This window comes from Halichondria panicea, chromosome 4 (assembly GCF_963675165.1).
Source record: "Halichondria panicea chromosome 4, odHalPani1.1, whole genome shotgun sequence".
Classification (NCBI taxonomy): domain Eukaryota; kingdom Metazoa; phylum Porifera; class Demospongiae; order Suberitida; family Halichondriidae; genus Halichondria; species Halichondria panicea.
This window is the reverse complement of record NC_087380.1, coordinates 3,517,449-3,537,996: the sequence shown is the minus strand read 5'-3', so window position 1 is coordinate 3,537,996 and position 20,548 is coordinate 3,517,449. Positions and strand designations below refer to the sequence as shown.

Genomic DNA, 20,548 nt, shown 5'->3' with positions numbered 1-20,548 from the left:
AGCGTGGGAACAAGAAATCAGACGAGAGCATAACTCCAATCCGTTACAACGTCAATCACATGTACTGGTAGTTTTCCCATGTTTTCCCAGCCAATAGCCACGCAATTTTTACTGGTGGAGTGATGACCAATCCCTATATATATTTATTATACATCCATTTTAGAATGTGGGGCACACAATCATGATGATTTGTGATAAATTGATGTTCCTAATACATGCAGTGTTGAGCACAGGTACACACAGTCCATCCATGCGTAGTAACATGCACGGACCGTACTGGTGACTGCATGGAATGATGTGGTGGATGGAAGCTGATAGGTGGATCTGGAACACAGTCTATTATTTAATATACTATGTATTGTACATGTTCATGACGTTGTAACGGATTGGAGTTATGCTCTCGTCTGATTTCTTGTTCCCACGCTTTTTTGTGGTTCCCCTGGCCAATCCTAGCAATTTTTCACATTGCAAATGTTTTTCTAGTCAGATTCCCTTTCTTTTTCAGTACAGTTTACGTATCATGACATGCATAAGTGGAACGTCAAGAGGCAGTACAGAAGTTCAAGAAGAGAAGACAGAACTAATCAGATATCTTCTAGAATATCTCTGGACTAATAATTATAGTAATGAGTAATATTGCTTGATATGTTGGATTTGCAAATCAGTATTAAATGACAGCCATTTTAAGAGCATGATATCTAGCCAGTGCATATAGCATGCCTGTCAGAGAAAGGGAGCTAGAGCTGAACAGTGTGAAGAAAAGCAACACCTCAGGCTCTGGAAAAGCACTGCTGCACTGATTTTAGGCGCACGGTTTATTAGCCACGCCTATCTATTATTATTGGCCACACCGCAATTGCTGAGTCATTAAAGATGGCAGAATTGTCTAGGTAAGAGAAATAGAGACTGAGAGGTCTGCCTCGTGGAAGCAATCGCAAATCTGAAGAAGCGCTTTCTAATCCAGGTTGTAGTCGTTTGGAAACCCTGTGCAGAATGTCCTGGAGATTGCTGTACTTGGAGTAAATGCTGGGCAAGAAACTTACTTACTTACTTACTTAGTCAGTCAGACAAAGAGCGGTGAAACGTCGAAATAGTGCAATTTTTTAAAATAAAAATAATCATTCATTAAAATGTTTATGGATTATGAAATGAGAGATACAAAGAGAGAAAAGGCTAAATAAACTATCTGTTCAGCCAGTTTCTTGATGTGGCCTTTCCCTGCAGAGATAGAACAGTTTGAACACAAGTCAAAATAATTGAAATATTGCTAAACACGGGCAAACCCACTGCCAATCCTATGTAAAACCTACTGGTTTTACTAATATATATGTGTATATATATACATACAGCAACAGTATATAGGTGTACATGTACAGTCCGCTAAAACACATGATCGAGCGCTTACCTTCGACAAATCCCCTGATAACATATGACACTGTCTGCTCCATATAGCCGTCTTTATCTTGATGACACCTGCAGTGTCGGAGATATAAGACTTGCTGGTGGTACTAATGCATGGCTGTGATTATGACTGGAACTTAACTGATGCCGATGTGGCTTGCTGGAAACTGGGATTTGCATGAGAGAGATGATTGTAGAAAGTGTTTTATTAGTTTTGTATACTAGTCTTATAATTATAGCAATCATTGCTCATTGCTGTGCTGACTTGGGGCAAGAAACTGGAGCGCGAACTGGAGGCATTCTCCTATAAAACTGTGTTGGAAATAAGCCCGATTGTCGTACTGAGTCTAATGGTGTGGGTGTTCATATAGTAATTACTGTGACCACCCGCCAGAATTATTTGGAGGTGAATAAGAAACGGTTTTCATAATTATTATTAGACTAATAATAACTATATATATATAGGCTAAATAATTATGGTTATATAGAAGAGTGACAGGGTATATCTCATGTTAAATAACAATTCCTTAGCACCGCTATATATGCCTGTTTTGAAATAATGTTTTTGTGGTATAGTTGTCTGGTCACCCTAACTTCCTATTTCGTGGCAAGAAAAAACCCCTGAACATGAACAATGACAAGGACTGGATTGCCATTGTTTTGTGAGAGATATTTACAAGTGTGGTGATACCCTGAATTTGTAGCTAGAATACATTTGTTGCCCTTTTTCTGCTTTCAGCCATGGTCGCCAAGGTGCTTCATCTAACGCTGTTGCTTGGCGTTGTCGCAGTAACAAGCGTCATAGGCCAAAGGAACATTGCACTGTCAGGACCTGAATTCAGACGATTGAGGCTAGGTCAAAATCCTGAGCTTCTCCAATACGCTGCGATGACTCTGGAAACAGTAACAATAGTAATTGATGGCCCTGAAGTTCTTGCTGTTGTACAAGAGGATGTCAATGCCAATTTCTGGTGCCTTCCTTGGCTGCAGAGGTTTCCTGGAGGATCGATCAGATGGTTGTTCCAGAGGAGAGATGTACTCACTGGTGAGATGAATGCTATATAATAGCTAGCCATAATTATATCTATCACTTTTCACTGCAGGAGCGCCAAATGATGTCCTTGCTCCCGTCTCACCTGATGATCGACACCAAATAATTGGTGGAGACTTTAATGAATGGCTCAATATAACAAAAACGCTTCTCAGTGTAGGCGCTGCATCAACTTCCAATGGCTTGTATATTTGTGAAGTTTGCCTTTTCCGTGGAACGCAATTTGAAGAGTGTCACTTCGCTAACACCTCTCTGCAATTTATTGGAGGTCCTCCTATTCTTGATGTTGCTACTGACAACAGTAAGTTTTGGTTTATATTAACACACGCATCTATTAGCATCTATTAACGTGCATGGTTATGAAATACCGTATAATAGTGCGAAATTTTCGAGGCACTTAAATTTCATGGAATGGCCTCTACATTGAGTAAAATGTGACATTGTGTCTTCTGTTAGCAAGAATTTCATGGACCTAATTTTCGCAGAGGATTGCTAACTCACGAAAACAAAGCCCCTAGAAAATGTTGTGCTATAATTATATACGGTATAGGTAGTCAGTTATTTGTTTGTCTCGTGTGAGAATAAGTTCTTATTCACGCAATTTGTTTTTTCAGATCCTTTTAGTGTAACTGGTACGGGACTCACAGCTGATATCGAGTACAAGATAGGATCTGATTTTTGCATAGAACCAAACTTCCGAGGAACTGTTACTATTCTCTGCCAAATAGTCAATGCTGAATCAGACAATGTCCTGAATGTATCGCGAGCCTTTCCTGTTCCATTCCGTTCATGGTCACTTAATGAAGACTTACTCTACTCAAAATTAAGTACCACTTTTCCAAACATTGAGGATAACATAGACTTTTATTTGATGCCAGTGGAACGTAGGGTGTTGATGCCACAATATTTTTGTCCAGAAACGATACTTAGAACTCCGAGTGTGGGTCGTCTGCAAGGTGCAATTCAATTGGAATTCGACCTGTATAATGCAGTACTGATTCCTCCATTTACCACACTTGAACTAGCAAGGAAGGCAGCTTACCGGGCGGTGGTTGGAGCTTGGACTTGTCGGGCAAACAACACATTTGGATCAGACATGGCAACTTCAAACATCAGAATTTGTACGTAACGTGGTACAATTCCTATCGGGTGTTGAACCCGTCTGTATATCTAACCTGGTGTGTCAAAGTTGTATAAATGAATGTCTGTCTTGTTACAGGTGCCGCTCCTGATATTCAGGTCTGCTCTCGCACTCAGTTTTCACGGATTGGTGATGTTGTCCCTGTTGGGTGTACTGTTTGCATTCCGGAAGGTGATATTATAAGGTTGGACTGCACCGCACAGAGCTCTACAAAAGTATTTTACGAGTGGAAGAACAGTGCTGATCTAGTCGTGTCTACCTCACCTTTGCTCATTACTCGCACTAATGACAACTACACGTGTACGGCTACAAACTTAGACCATACCCCAACAATCGCTGTCTCCATGGTTGTCTGTAAGTGAGTGATTTTCTTGTGTCAGTTTTGACTGACATTTAGTAGTATATTAAGATAATATCATTATTGCCATACGCATTAGCTGCTATGCTATTTTATTTTAATGCATGCATCACTCAACTCTACAGATAGGGATATTGTCACCTTCACTGCTCAAATTGCAGAAGATTTTTTGTCTGTGCTCCAGATGGACAATGGCTGCTCAAGGTATTGCATTTCCTGGTTCATACATACATATAGCCTTCATTATTCAGGTTGAGCAACCAGGTAGGACTTGAGAATATAGCTATCTGTGTATTCGTTGGGGAGACGCTTGAGCTAAACTGCACTACTGATGACAATGCAATGGTTCCGTTAGAAATCACAGCTCCTGATGGGAGTATGGCCACTGGATCACTGATTGTGTCAAGTGTGGACATGGGTGACGAAGGCACTTACAGCTGTCGACTGAGCAATGACCCAGGTCCTTGTGGGCAAGCAACTGAGCAGAGAGAAGTGCGAGTATTTGGTAAGTACAAAACTACATTGGATACAACTAGCTAACAGCCTCAAAAACTATTAAAAACGAACAAAAAGCATGTCTGTATACCGTACAGTTTGTAGCCAGTGCTAAGCTTCTAGCTCTTCGTACTAACTTGTCATGTCCCACCCTTTCTCCAGCCTTCCTGGGTGTTTAGTGAGCCCCACCCATCTGTCTTGCCCTTGTCAACAAGTGTCAAACTTCTTTTTAGCTGTGTAGATCTAGTATAAAATTAGTGCGCTCTCAAGGCAAGGGAGTTTATGATACGGAGTTTACGGTAGTTAAACCCCACCCATGGAGTTGCTATAATACAGACCCCAAGTGGGGTATATGTAGTTATTATAAATGCAGCCAACACGAGATATATTGGCTCATGCAGTACGTGGTATCAGAAGCAAATGAGACGATGGAGCGACGCGTCTTACTATATGCATACAATCGTGGAATCACTATCATCTAGCCAAACATTTCCTTGCTTGTAATGTGCTACCGGTAATTCTATCCATAAGCAGCTGATAAAGCCTTTGATCTAAGTACAATGAATAAGGTTAGCAGTATATACTTAGCGAATTGACATAAAAGATCTCGGCCACATTAAACTGTACGTGTCTCTCAGGATCCAACAAACTCAAGTCTTCCTCTTTAAGCTCGTTCCCTTCCTCTATCAAATTCAGAGCTGGAAGTTGCGTTGATGACCAATAATATTAGACTTTCCCACAGCTCGGCTTCTTGGTACCCTTGTCGTATGGTACCACTTTTGTTTTTTCTGGGAGTAGTTTTTCACCTCTTAAATGTTTTGGTGGGGAAAATTCCCTTAGCATGAATTATGGGTCGAAGTTCAAGAAGACAAAACATGGTAGGAATGAGCTCCTTTATTAATTTATAGCCATAACTCGATAACGAATGCAAATCCATACCATATTCCTCACTTTCGCATGCATGCATGCGCACATGCACTGAGGCAGATATATAACTATATAGCTGTGCATGCATGCAGTCTGTTTCCAGATGTATATATAGCCTTTCCATGTAGAGATATAACAGATGGAACACTGATAGTCCATGAAAGAACATGCATGGGGGTAGCGCTGTTTGTAGCTTTGCCAGTCCTATTTACGAACTATATACTGGTTGTATAATATCTACAGATTTCGAAAGACCAAGCATGCCAAGTTCATGTAAGTTCCTGATTGACAAATGCACATTCATTGCTGCATATACATTCACATAATTGTACAAGCCACATAATTGTACAAGCCCGGCATGCATGCCGAAAACTACCATTTACTAATTAATTTTTTATGATTATTATTGCAGTCATAGATCAAAGGAACATTGCACTGTCAGGCCCTGAGATTCAACTATTGAGGCTAGGTCAAAATCCTGCGCTTCTCAAATTGGCTGCTTTGACTTTGGAGTCAGTAATAATTCTAATTGATGATCCTGAAGTTCTTGCTGTTGTACAAGAGGATGTCAATGCCAATTTCTGGTGCCTTCCTTGGCTGCAGAGGTTTCCTGGAGGAACGATCAGATGGTTGTTCCAGAGGAGAGATGTAGACACTGGTGAGTTGCTCCAGTACGTATATGCAGATGATCACTCTGATGACAATTTGCATGAGTGTCTTACCGTGTTTCTTGTAGGAGAACCTGTTCCAGGAAGTACTCTTTCAGAGATATCTGGAAATGATCCCTTGACGCGAATTGGTGGATACTTTAATGAATGGCTCAATATAACTGAAACGATTCTCGTTCTAGGTGCTGCATCAACTTCCAATGGCTTGTACGTTTGTGAAGTTTGCCTTTTCCGTGGAACGCAATTTGAAGAGTGCCACTTGGCTAATACCTCCCTACAAGTTATTGGAGGTCCTCCTTTTCTTGATGTTGCTACTGACAACAGTAAGTTTTGTTTAGCTACACACGCATCTACTGTATGCATACTACAGGGTTTAGGCTGTCGAGTAAAAAAGATATAGTATGTAAATGCTCCTCTTCAAAGTATAGTGTAATAATATTATGTAGCAATATACATGGCTATGAGTAAAGGCCCCACAATCTACTATATCATGCCAATAAACAGCTTGTGGCACGAATTGCGATGTAATAACTACTTTGTTGCCTTGAAAATAATGTTTATTTGCAGTTTTGTTCTCTGGCTGAATTACAATAATTAGTGTGCATCAAACTATACTGGCACACTGCATTAATTTCATTTGATCTCAGAGGTCACAAGGCTCAATAATTTGTCTCATGTGAAAACTAAATTCTTATTTACACAACGTTGTTTTGCATATTCTGTTAATATGAGAGAGGACGCTGAAATCGATCCTTAATAGGATCCTTAATAGGATCTGATTTTTGTATTCAATGCTGGTCAACCTAATCCTCTAAATATATCACGAGCCTTTCCTGTTCCATTCCGTTCGTGGTCGCTTAATGGAGACTTTCTCTACTCAGAATTAAGTACCGGTTTTTGTAATCAATGCTGGTCAACCTAATCCTCTAAATATATCACGAGCCTTTCCTGTTCCATTCCGTTCGTGAACGATCCCCTTCAAATAGCCAGTTATTAATTGATGTTCCTATAATTATGCCTCATGACTGTGAGAATAAGTTCTTAATGTTATTTTGCAGATCCAAGTAGTGTAACAATGGGAGAGATCACTGAAATCGAGTACTTAATAGGATCTGATTTTTGTATTGCACCTGACTACCGAGGAACTGTTACTATTCTCTGCGTCATAATCAATGCTGGTCAACCTAATCCTCTAAATATATCACGAGCCTTTCCTGTTCCATTCCGTTCATGGTCGCTTAATGGAGACTTGCTCTACTCAGAAATAAGTACTGGTACTCCAAACATCGTGGATAGTACGGAGTTTTTTTCGGCGTCAGTGGATCGTATGGTATTGATGCCACAATATTTCTTTCCAGAATCGGTTCTTGGAACTCCGACTGTTGGTCGTCTGCAAGGTGCAATTCAATTGAACTTTGCACTGTTTAATGCATCTTTTGCTCCTTTATTTGGCTCTCTTGAGGCATCAAGGGCGGCAGCTTACCGGGCTGTGGTCGGAGCTTGGACTTGTGGGGCAAACAAAACATTTGGATCAGACATGGCAACTTCAAACGTCAGAATTTGTGCGTGGTACTATTCCTATTGGTACCTATATACTTAATCCTGTCACATACAGTGCAGGTATGGTTGTATAATGTAAGTGTCTGTCTTGTTACAGGTTCTGCTCCAGATGTTCAGGTCTGCCCTAGTGAGAACACTCAGTTCCCACAGAGCCGTGATGTTGTCCCTGTTGGGTGTACTGTTTGCATTCTTGAAGGTGATATCATAATGTTGAACTGCACCGGACAGAGTGTGTCAGAGGTATTTTACGAGTGGAGGAATGGTGTTGGTATAGTTGTGTCCACCTCACCTCTGCTCACTACTGACAACAAAGACAACTACACTTGTACCGCTATAGACTCTGGCCATATTCCAGCTATCGCTGTCTCCATGGTTGCCTGTAAGTGAATATTTATGACAATTTGTAAGCTAGTATCTATATAAATTATGACCTCATTGCAATGGCAACTAATTAATACTGCATCGTATCTCTGAAACCTTTGCATGCATGTATGTATGTATGTATATATATGTACCATATTATAGCGCGAACTTTTCGAGGGGCTTAAGTTTCACTGATTTCATGGATTAGCAATCCTACACGAAAATTAAGCCAACAAAAATTGAATTATCTGCTATAACATGCAAAGATTAAAGGCGTGGCTTCCGGTAAGCAGTCATTCCACAAACATTGTGCAATGAAATACTTTTGGAGGCCATTCCACGAAATATAAGTGCCTCGAAAATTTCGCCCTATACGGTATGTTACGCTTCAGGAATGCAGAATTGGGTGTGACTACATTCGGTTAATATAATAATATATCCAAACTGATCTACTATTGGCATAATTATGCAGAGAATAAAAACTATATACGTACGGAAGAGCTAGCTTAGGCTGTAGCTATATAAGAGTCTCACATGAAACAACTCTTGGAAAGAAAAGAGTTCTTATAATTCTAACCAAAAATGTATGTGCTATTTCATACAAATCTCATTCTCTATACTCTCTAGCAAGTCTACTCTCCTTCTTTCTGTACTTAAATACAACTCATGCGTGTGCGTACACTTAGGTATCATTGCTATGTAGATTGGTACCATAAAATTGAACTACGTTTTTTACTTTATGCGAATTTTGTGAGCGTTGATCGTTTTGTAAAAATAAGATCACAAAAAACCTATACACATGCAGGTACCTGTACAATCTTTGCTAGAATACAAAAATTAGAAAGAAAGGGTCTGCTGATTTACAAATTTTTCTCTTGTAGTACTAGTAATACGAATTAAATTCTACAGATAGGGAGGATGTCACTTTCACTGCTCAATATAGAGAAGAGTTTTTCTTTGCATCGCGGGTGGACAATGGCTGCTCCAGGTATTCATTATGCATAACCTTCAACATTAAATTACTGTAATAATTCAGGTTGACCAACCAGGTAGGACTTGAGAATGTAACTCTCTGTGCCTTTGTTGGGGAGACAATTGAGCTAAACTGCGCTACTGATGACAATGAAATGGTTCCGTTAGAAATCACAGCTCCTGATGGTAGTATGGCCAATGGATCACTGATTGTGTCGAGTGTGGACATGGGTGACGAAGGAACTTACAGCTGTCGACTGAGTAAGGACCCAGGTCCTTGTGGGCAAGCAACTGAGCAGAGAGAAGTGCGAGTGTTTGGTGAGTGCAAAACCGCCAAAGTGCTTGAATTGAAACAAATACTTCTTGAAACCAAGTGCTTGACTTGAAACAAATACTTCTTGAAACCACATGAGAGCAAAAAAGCAACCATTTCCTATTGCTATACCAATCCACCGTATAGCTGGATATTCGAGGCACTAATTTTTGAGGAATGACCCTCGAAAGTTTAGTGCCTCGAAAATTGGTTTACTTCCGGTTGAAAGACCTCTCTACTGTAGGGATGTGGTCCTTTCCTCTAAAATAAAATTCGTGAAATGTTTAGTTTGAGCAATCCGTGAATTTAGTGCCTCAATAATAACCGGCTATAATTATACAGTATACAACTTTCCTCAATTGTACCACCTGCAAAGGTATTGCCTTTATTTGGTAAACTAATTGCGCTGCTGTCAGTAACTTCATTGGTTGTTGGTTAGGTTGTTGTTCTCCGAATGATTCTGTGTGGATACAGCATTTTCTTATTATGAGTGTGAGTGACGAAGTTATCATTATTCGTGGATTTGTATAATTAGTTTTCGATATATCTTACCTGCATGCATGCATGCATGGTTTAGGAATCAATGTAGATATCGCTTGCACGGTGTATAATTATGTGTTGGTTGGTTTTTCAATACTTATCATAACTTGTCTTATAATTGTAGCTGCATGATGTATGCATCCATCGAAGGCTCAGCACTAGGCCCTGATAAATTATGCTCGGAATAATTTTAGCATAATAGGTGTCAACAATGTCCATTATCATTTTTCATTTTTGCATAACGACGTTCTCATGGTGGTTAATTGAAGGTGAATATTATGGATCAATTCAAGTCAGCAAGATAACATTGAGAGAATCAATTATGTCTTGTGTCAGTGCTGGTTTATGTTGATCTCTACGTCTTAATTTCAAGTTGTCTCTAATTACATGTCACATTTTGGGGGAATTTTTATGAGGTTTTTTATGACACATTTTTCAAGAATAGAATAATGGGTGAAAAAGAAATAGGGCCTACTCAGCACTAAAGCTGTATTTTGTAATTGTAAATTATGTACAATAACATGCAGACTTGGTATACGGTATTACTAGCGAGCATCAAACATTTGCGAACTTTGTGATGGTTGATCAAATAAAATCCACAAAACCTAAATTATTACTAGTAAATACACACGATCCTTGCCAGAACGCAATATTAGATCGCAAATGGTCCACATTTCTGCTGATTTGGCTCATTCGCAAAGGTTTTTCACCAGCAAAATATTCTAGTAATACGGTACTGCTTTAGATGAGTATATATTTTCCCACAGTGCCCAGGTGCCCATTGGGGACCTATATAGCAGACTTATCTACTGGAGAGAGTGCTTGTGTTCCTTGTCCTGGAAACAGCTTTAATTCTGGAAAAAATCTCAATATTATCATGAAGTGTACCTGTTTCCGTGGCTACTACAGAACAAAATTAGAGGGACCCAACTTTGTGTGTTCAGGTAAGGAGTATTCAGCCCACATATTTCAAGTACTCATTTTCTTGTATTCGAATGAATTTATAGGGTACTGCAGTATTAATTGACTGATAAAAGTTTGCAAATTTTTGCACCATACATGCATGCAACAGCTCCTCCGGTTAACTGTAAGAGTTTGCAAGTAGTTGCTGAGAGAACTCAAGGTAACACAATCACTGTGCGTTGGGAGAGGCCTGAGATCACTGGGAGAGATGACTTCTACTACAATATATTCTACTCTGAGGACAACCAGACCTTCACTCAACACAACAGCAGGCCGTATGTCAAACAAGATGCCCTGGTGGACTATTCAGTGTCTGGTCTGCGGCCACTCACCATCTACACCATCCGAGTGATCACTGAGAATGGAGTGAGTGATCAGGATGAGGGAAGACAGAACAGGAGCTGTGAGGTGGTAACCATGACTGGGGATACAAGTAAGTGACTTGACTGATACCATTCTAGAAAATGTTTGCGCAATACACGTAAACACACCTGCGTACATCCCTACCAGTATCCTACACATTTACAAAAACTTGTCTGCAACTTACCATGCATTAATATTTGTACAATAGTTGTACTGAGCAAAATGCTCTGTGTAATTATCAGGAACAAAATTGTCGATTCTATTTCTACCTTTCTTTTAGGGTCTAATGCCCCATCCCTGGTGATTGGTTTCTGCACTAATGTGGTTTGGACCACTCCCACAAGGTCGTATGGGAGGATTACTGGCTACGATGTCAGATTCGCTCCTCAAGGGTCTGGTTCGGATCTGGTAGTGTCTAAAGGAAGAAGAGAACTTTTCCATGCCGTTGAAGATACCAGGCTAGTCAGCACTGACAACATCATGGTGCAGGTGTGACTACAAATCTATATAGCAGTACATTAAATATCTATAATGTCAGGTGAGAGCCAAAACGTCAGCTGCAGAGGGGAGGTGGAGTGAGCTGGTGCCACTGGGTAAGCTTTTGTTGTGATTTTTGACATTATAACTTTAAATGCATCGTTCCATGCATTATACAGGTTGCAGGAATACTGAAGATTCCACTGGCCCTTTGTATGAGTGAATCATACATAAAATGTACAGTTTTGGCCTCAATATTGTAGTTTATGCAATTTATTTAAAGAAAGAGGTTCTTTACAGGTTAAAAAACGACTGCTATTATATACCGTATATAGAGGGTAATTTTCGTGGAGCAAAATATCGTGGTTTTCGTGTTTGGAGGTCTAACCACGAATATTTTACCCACGAATGAAGCGACCTTGCCTACCTTTACCTGCAGTGCAAGCAGCAACCACGAAAATATTATCCACAAAATGACTAAATATTGCTCAACCATGAACTAGAATATTATATCTAGTGGGTTGTGTAATAGACGAACAGTTTAGGCAGGGAGTGCATGGGTCAGTTCCACTTTGTACATGTTTTTGCTGCATGTGTTTTTGTATCAGTGACATTGAACTTACTCAATTGCATCAATTCACTTTTTGATTGCCAATAGCGTATACACATAATTATTTATAGTCATTAGGTGCGTGGTAATAAATCTACCGTCTAAATCTGTATAAGAATATAACATCCTGACAGACATTAATAATGTACTCTGTTACTTGCATTATAGCATAATATTAGTTTGTACACACTATTGTAAGTACTATATACAGGACACGTTAGGTTACCATAATATGCTACTAGTGTATATCCATGCATTTGCAGAATTATTATAAAAAATAAAAATAAAAATGTAATGGTGGTGTAACTCAAGTAGGTGTTGGCTATAAATTTGGTCGAATCTCATTAAGACATTCGAGAATTTGGATGATCGGTTCGGATAATCAAGGCTAAACTGTACTAGTTTGGCTGCCACATGTACACATCACAACTTCCCTCCTGTGGGTAGTTCGATGGCTATATAATGACTGGTGCAAGGCTAGGCCACGTATTTACCCCCAAGTATGGGGAGCTAATTAATTAAATAGCGCGGCTGCATTCCTCTAACTAATAATTGGCCTAACTCTAATAACAGCTGCTATAGTCATGGCCTGGCTCACCCTTGAAGGAGTGTTGCGGTAAAGGGTATGCATTGCGGGTAAAGGGTATGCATTGCGAATGTATTGCGTTTAGCTAAACCTTTCTCGCGTGTGCAGGGGCACACACTAGCTTATAGCAACCGTGTCTCGAGATTTATTAGACACGTGCTCACACACACATGCACGTCAATAGCATGCAGATGCTTGAGTTTCTCCAATGTTTTATAATGATGTTAAGATCTGTAAAAATAGTTTGGACCACTTTTCAAAAGTGACGGCTCGCGAGTCTAGCATAAAACAGCTAAATTAAGTGCAGCTTGCAATTCTTTTCTCACTCTTGCAGCTATACCAATAGCTAGCGTTCTAGGTAGAGCTAACTACTGACTAGAGTAGCAACACTCCCACCATGGACAAGTTTTGCTACCAACTGTTCTGAAAAGCTTACAATGGCATTCCAAGTAAGCAAACCTATAGCTATAACTCTAGAACGAAGCATTTTTGCAAATCCACTAATTGTAATATGCAATATACAAGAAAACGAGACTAGAAGCCTATTTACAATCTCTTGCTTGTATTTCATTTATTATTGAGCAGAAGTCTACAGACACACACAAACACACAAACACACTACCTACCGTATATACCGCACCCGAGAATTTAGAATATTACTCACCATTTACTTGTACAGTGATGAAAGCACTGCATGCTGGCGACAGTGAAATCATCAGAGTTGGTTCCGTTACTCCATCATGATCGGTATGTGGCACTCACAATATGGAGGGGTGACTCAATGCTACCAAGAGTTACGTCAACACCTCTGTTTCCAGTCATGCAGTGTAGCTACAAATGACGTCTCTGTGTCTGTCTGCTAAAAGTCAATGGTTTAGTTATTGACCTCGCATGCATGCCTGTGATATACTAGGAATGGGAGCTCCCACTGATCTACAGGAGATGTCGATCTGCACTGCCTACCTCGGGGATCACAACAGTAGAGGTGCTGAGAGATGTTGTGTTGGTATCAACTATGAAATTAGATTTTATAAAGAATTGGTTTAAGATGAAATTAGTGCCGTACCTGGCGCAATTACTCCAAAATCAACACCGGTATGATGCATAAAAGGAATTTGCCAAACTTGCCAATTGAATTGAGGCTGAACAATGTACGTAGAACCCCTCATCGTCAGCAGTGGTGTTGTCTCGTACAAGCGTCTCAAAATAGTCGGGTAGCTCTTAAGGAGGCATTCCACCAGGTATGAAAAACTGTTTACAACCCAGAACAGCATTTCATATTCTCCTGACACCCTCACTTCAATGACCAACTTCTCAGGAGAACGTAAAATGATGATACAGATGGTGTGATGATACAACACTCATGCAGATATCTCAACGTGGTACTGATGTGATGACCTCCTCACCATCATTGTCATCGGTACACACTGGTGCACTCCTATATCAGACAGCCCAAATAATTAGTTAGTGATAGTCAGAAAACTATAGTCACTTGTCCATTGACGATTGTGGTCGAGGTGATGGTAATTCATGAGTCAATGTCATCCACAACTTGTCCGCTCCTCACCCACACCACAGATGGGGTGGGGTATATCATCACTCCATATACCAATGCATGTCAGTGTATAGAACCATCAACAGTGTCACTAAGAGCTATCCCAATACGATTGTCATTGAGGACAAAACTAACTGAAGAAGACATCAATAGGTTCATTCAACATCAATGAGTAGAGGACACATGCAGCTATATATAGAACGCACTTTAAACAAGTTGCTAGTAATCATTCATACATGACTTTTGTCTGTACACACTTATTTACGTACTTGCTATAGGTATAGTGTGACAGCCGCTCCATTGCCAGAAGTAGTTCCACTAGTAGCAGTGCACTGATAGACTCCATCATCAGAATCTCTGAGGTTGTCCACAGTGAGCACAGGCGTGGAGTCATCAGTGAGCAATGATGCTGAGCGCTCAGGGAGATTGTCTTCCCTGATACGAACGTGAGGTGGATCGTTTAATAGAGAGCTTCCATTGAGAGTCCATGTGAATTAAGGTGAAAGTGGTATTATCTTCTACAGTATAGTAGATCTGGATCACTGACCCCTCAACCACACTCACACTGGAGTAGACGAGAGCTTCAGGTCCACCAGTGAGGACTATCAACCCTGTGATGTGTAAAACAAGCCAATAAAGGATATAGATTTACAATACAATACATTAATCATGCCTTAATTAAGAAAGCCATGCAGGACAATTATAATGGTCAGTCTAACACCAGCCTATAAACAAGAACATGACTTCTGTAAAATCTATAAATCCATCCTATAGTCATTGAGGTATCTTGGCTACAGGCACAACACGAGCCTCTCTCCTCGTTATCCTCAATCTTGTTCTCTTTAACATTGTCTTTATACTATTTAATATGAAGACAAAGTTGAACTGAAGAGAACAAGAATGAGAATAAAGAAGTTCATACCCTCCCTATTAATGTTAATTTGCAGACCAATGAACAATAGCTATATACCACAAAAAAACACGCCGGAGAACAGTACCTAATATCGGTATAAGTCTATATAGAGACTCATTAGAGAGCCCAAATTCGACACAAATAAGACGTGATATAATAAGTGTGGTGAGGAGGAAAACGAGATCATTAGAACTGGAAAGAAGAGCATCAGACTAGCACTTAGACGAAGTGATCTCTTGTGTAGAAGCAGCTGTATGAAGTAATCGTGGTGATTATCGATAAGGAATGCATTGAAAACAGTTCCAATGATCACAGCGTATCTCCATGAGTTGAATTTCGATTAACAGGCTCACATTATCCGAGAATAGCGTGCTTCTCGACCAATCAATTACAAGGAGAGGAAGGGACGAGACTAGTTCGAGAAATCTCCGAGTTGCACTTAACATAAATGGACACATTACAAGCCTGAGGGAGTTGTCTGATGTGATGGTGAGACATGCCGCGCAGCTATATAGGATTTAATTGAAGGTGATGAAATGTAGCTACATGCACATAATTAATTAGTTCACACTCGAACTTTTCACACTCTGGTTTGACAGGTTTGATATAATAGGTCGTCTCAGTTGTGGAGCTATGGTGGGCCGTTGTTTCAATATGGTGGGCCGTTTGTTTCAAAATTCAAATTTTACATTTTCATTCAGATTAAAATACATTCATTCAAGATGTGCAATTTTCATTCAAGATTTTTATGCATTCAAGATGCCTTACAGTATTCATTCAAGATGTGCAAAAGGAGGACTTTAATTGATCCACTCATAACGTCCTCCGGAAGCAGCTTTATATACTTTTGACCCTGACGATCTTCCTCTGCTCTCTCACTATCGCTCTGCCTCTCTTTTGTTATCTATGACCATGCGTGTTACTGTATGCACACCTTATATCTCTGCATACATGTATCCTCCGCTACCACAGAGGAGGTTCGAGAGGGGAAAAAACTGTCTATGTACGTCATGTATCATACAGCTCTTATCAATTAGTGGTGACGTATAAGTGTGGTAGGTTCAATTGCAAGGTCACTGATAATTATTAAAAATACGAGAATGTTTAATTGGAAACGAAAATTAACAAGAGGTCAAGTGGGTTCAATTGCCAAATTCCGAGTATTGAAGCAAGTGACATCTCTTAAATGTTGTGTTTTAATGACTGTATGCATGCATATCTTTAATCTGAATGATGTGCATCTTGAATGAATAGTGCATCTTTAATGAATGCATCAAAATCTTGAATGGATACTGTTGAATGCATAAAAATCTTGAATGAAAATTGCACATCTTGAATGAATACTGTATGCATCTTGAATGAATGTATTGTAATCTGAATGAAATGTAACATTTGAATTTTGAAACAAACGGCCCACCATATTTCAATGTTACATTTTCATTCAGATTGCATTCAAGATGCATAGCTATATACAGTACGTATTCATTCAAGATGTGCAATTTTCATTCAAGATTTTATGCATCAAAGATACATATTATTACAGTATTCATTCAAGATGTGCAAAGCTGCTTCCTGAGGACTTTAATTGAATTCCATTCATCTAAGTATCTCCTGAGCTAGCTGAGTGCATGGGATTTAAGGTCAGATATTTTTGTGTGGGCCCTATGGCTATGCTATCTTGTTCATGTTTGGCAAGATCTACCGGTAGGTAGACTATAGTTTCATCATTAATATGGTGGATCAAGTGAAGAGTGTGAGCTAGAGAACTTGGTGCTGCCATCATCAGCTCGTCGACAATGACACTATAACCTGTTTAATATGAGAAATTTAATATGTATAGATCACACGTATTTAGAATGTCTACTTCTCTGTACAGGAGCGATGGCTAATATCCAACTATCCCAACAGTACTCCTCTTGGCTATACTAACGGATGAGACTGGACAGTTTGAGGTAAGGGTTTAACCGTCATTGGTTTCTTTTAATATTTTCCTATACTCACAGGACTGGAGTATGACCTGCTCATTCGAGCGTTGCTGGGTAGCTCAGAGACATCAAGAGAATCTACGTTTTCTCAAGCAAAATTTAACTGAGTTACGAGTTGGGGCCTAAAATCAGAGAAGTCCAGCAGCCTGCTAAATCTTTTTGAAACGTAATTTGAAGGCATTCAATCATCCTGAAGTTGCCCTGGGTCACTGTAATTGTGCTGCAGCACAACTGGCAACTCCCCAGGCCTTTGTGAAGCAGCTCCCTATGTGCATCTTTTGTGTACTCCCTATGTGCATCTTTTGTGTACTCACTCTGTGCATTTTCTGTGTACAAATTTCGATTATTGATTTATTAAATATTTTTGCCGACCACAAATATACAATGAAAATTTGACGCATGCGCATACAACTAGTATATTATACCAGGCCTAGTTGTTCACCTAACCCTTATAAAGCGAAAACTCGGCCTGGGATCGAGGCTAGGATTTGTTCTGCAGCATTATAATGTACAGTCATTTTAGTAAAACTTGCAATAATTATTCTGATAAACTTTGCTGTAACCACAGTTGTAACCACATAGATGATTATGAATACCATTAAGCATGGAAGTCTAACAGCAAGCACTAGTTTTTCTGCACTGCATGTACACTGTACACCATAATGACTTCGCACAGCCTCAGAGAACAGCTCAAACATGCCAATGAAGAGAATGTTGTATAAGTGTCCAGGGTTCTCATTAATTTCGAGATAACACTATAATTATATTATTTTCAGCATGCTGTAATGCACGTTGCTTCCCTTTTCTACTAGCCTACAGCACTGACACTGCCACCCTGCGATGTACATGTATATAATTATAGGGAAACTCGCAAAATAATTATAATGGGTATAAATAACCATTCTCAACGAGTTTTATTGGCATATGGAGCTGTTTTCTGAGGCTGATGTCATTCGCTTGCTGTTACATAACTGATATTTGACTTGGTCTTGCTGCTTACTGCATGGTTTAATTATATTCATAATCATGTCCTTCTGTGGTTACTACTGTGGTTGCAGCCAAGTTACACAAAATATTGCAAGTTTTACAAAATGACTGTAACACTGCCATGAATATTCTTCTTCTCAAGTGGGTGTTAACCGACATGATGACGTGTAAACCACATAATATTGCATCATAGATAGAAGAAGGAAAGGGATTGGAAACGCATCACATGATGCTCTATCAATTGTACGTGTGACGTCATAACATGATTTTAGAGGCTATAGTTGCGCTTGTTGAGCTACTGGAAAGCTGGTAACTCGCCCACTGTCTGAGGCGTTGATCGTTTTATGAGAAACTCCAGCTATGTATTGGGTAGTCAACACCCACAGGGCTATGCTGAGCCATAGCAGACTACCTACAGACTCTTAGCTACTGAGTTACAAGGAGTTTTCTCTTGGATTTCTGCTGTATTGTAAGTTTTGTTCCTATATCATCACCCCTGGTTTGCGTAATAGGCTGTATTTAGTATGAGGAGAAAGCCTATAATGTATAGAATGGGAATAGCTACTTTGTAGAGTTTTCCTAGGTACATTAGCAAACATATGGTACAAACAGAACAAAATATGGCAGCATGTTTCCGTTCCTCTTACCTTATCCAGCGATGAGCAATAGCACTATAGTTTTACAGTAGCATGCGTTATTAACAGTAGAATGAGAATAGCACAGTTAGATAGCTATACACTTATTTATGAAGGCTCAATCACTTGTTTTACAATTGTGGTTTTATACAATTATTGCGGCATTATTTTATATTATGCCCATAAGTACTGTGTATTACGATACAAACTTATTATCAGCAGTTCAAACACAGGACATGGGGAACCTGAAGAGGGAATATGGAATGCTAGACAAAGATAGAAGTGGTCCTTTCAAGTCAAGCCAAGGAGAACTTGTGATAAATCGAGCATTTATGTAGTAGATATAGCTATATCCAAATCAATCTTTACCAACATACATGTGCTAAGTACGTAGTATAAGCATTGTTCAATGTCACACATAAATGATAAAATTGTTGTATAATTATAGTGTCATGATTGGTGTCTTCTATCCATGGTGCGCACTGTAAAAACAGGGTGGTGACCGTCACTACCAAATGTGGTGATGGTCACTACCTAAGCGAATCACTACATGGTGGTGATTTATGTATGTGGTGATCCTCACTACCAATCTCAGTGACGGTCACTACGTCCTTCACCAACATAGCTCAATACCAACTGTGGTGACGGTCACTACCAAAGTCCTTCACTACATTCAACCTCCGCGATGACTCCTAGATCCTAAGTCCTTCATCACAGTGTGCATGCAGTGGTACCTCTCACTTAACTTACTGTTCCCTGTACCTTCTCCTGTGTGTGTCACAGCTCCATTAATTATTATTTTATAGATAGGCATGCAGCATGCAATGTGATACTTTTAATATTTCATGGTGAAAGTCACAAGTTGTCATTTTTACGGTCTATCCTGCTACCGTCGAAGACCAAGTCAGAAGAATACAACGAACTATAAAATAATATTCTATATCAGTGTATGACGACTGTTTGGTCGGCTACTTACTATAATTATAATTATACGATAATGTAATGGTGTCTTTTTAATATCCACCACTGACTGTAAACTTGAAACAACATGAAGTTTTACCCAACACACTTGCGGTACACAATTATAATATTGTTCTTGTATAGCTACAATTGCTCCTCCCCTAACAATGATGACAAACTGGGACATAAATAATACACTATTCCCGACCACTCCCAACAGGTACAGACGTAAGCTTTGGTTGTAACTTTAAGGCAATCAGCATCAATAATAATTATGCCGTTAAATCTAAGGGAGTGACAAACTCAAGCAGATGCTTGATGGATCTAGTTTGCTGACTAAGTATAAAGGCTGCAAAGAGGCCCCATGGTGCCCTGATATCTCACTAAGCTTTTTTGCCTGAGCAGCATTCCATATTCTGCAATAAAAGAGAAGCATGAGATTATCAATCCATAGACGTATAATGTTACTGCTAGCTTCAACAGTTACAATGGCATATCTGCATTCATATTAAGGCCAGTACACAATAAGATTTTACCAAACAAAATAATTAACAATTGATTCACACACGTATTTACAAATACAATTACTAGTTGAAGCGATGTATTAATTGTGTAACATCTTTGAAAAGAGGTTTCTGTACCTGGTCGATCAACACGCAACACGACTTACTGCTAACCCGTACCAGGTAGATCTAGATTTAGTGGTCTATTTTACAGAAACTGAG

At 39.5% G+C, this 20,548-nt stretch overlaps 1 protein-coding gene and 2 long non-coding RNA genes across 3 annotated transcripts; all 3 read left to right on the top strand.

Annotated features, from left to right (window-relative positions):
• The first annotated feature begins 1,395 nt into the window (after positions 1-1,395).
• Positions 1,396-12,283, top strand: LOC135335372 (uncharacterized). Its single transcript, XM_064530847.1, has 18 exons — positions 1,396-2,446; positions 2,505-2,753; positions 3,067-3,573; positions 3,672-3,947; positions 4,077-4,155; positions 4,203-4,456; positions 5,617-5,646; positions 5,786-6,031; positions 6,110-6,364; positions 7,100-7,603; positions 7,699-7,980; positions 8,874-8,952; positions 9,001-9,254; positions 10,557-10,733; positions 10,862-11,185; positions 11,396-11,604; positions 11,654-11,708; positions 11,772-12,283. The coding sequence occupies exons 1-18, from the start codon at positions 2,143-2,145 to the stop codon at positions 11,813-11,815; spliced, it is 4,128 nt and encodes a 1,375-aa protein (XP_064386917.1). The 5' UTR covers positions 1,396-2,142; the 3' UTR covers positions 11,816-12,283.
• A 3,739-nt stretch (positions 12,284-16,022) lies between these two features.
• Positions 16,023-17,619, top strand: LOC135335411 (uncharacterized). Its single transcript, XR_010394499.1, has 2 exons — positions 16,023-17,208; positions 17,260-17,619. It is a non-coding gene; the product is annotated as an uncharacterized LOC135335411 (long non-coding RNA).
• An 803-nt stretch (positions 17,620-18,422) lies between these two features.
• On the top strand, positions 18,423-19,308 carry LOC135335406 (uncharacterized). Its single transcript, XR_010394493.1, has 2 exons — positions 18,423-18,697; positions 19,097-19,308. It is a non-coding gene; the product is annotated as an uncharacterized LOC135335406 (long non-coding RNA).
• The last annotated feature ends 1,240 nt before the right edge of the window (positions 19,309-20,548 follow it).

Bases quoted from the DNA above. Each gene is read 5' to 3' on its own strand.
- LOC135335372 (XM_064530847.1), top strand. From the start codon at position 2,143: ATGGTCGCCAAGGTGCTTCATCTAACGCTGTTGCTTGGCGTTGTCGCA. The intron at 3,574-3,671 runs GTACGTAACGTG...GTCTTGTTACAG, and splicing joins AACTTCAAACATCAGAATTT to GTGCCGCTCCTGATATTCAG. The intron at 9,255-10,556 runs GTGAGTGCAAAA...ATTTTCCCACAG, and splicing joins GAGAGAAGTGCGAGTGTTTG to TGCCCAGGTGCCCATTGGGG.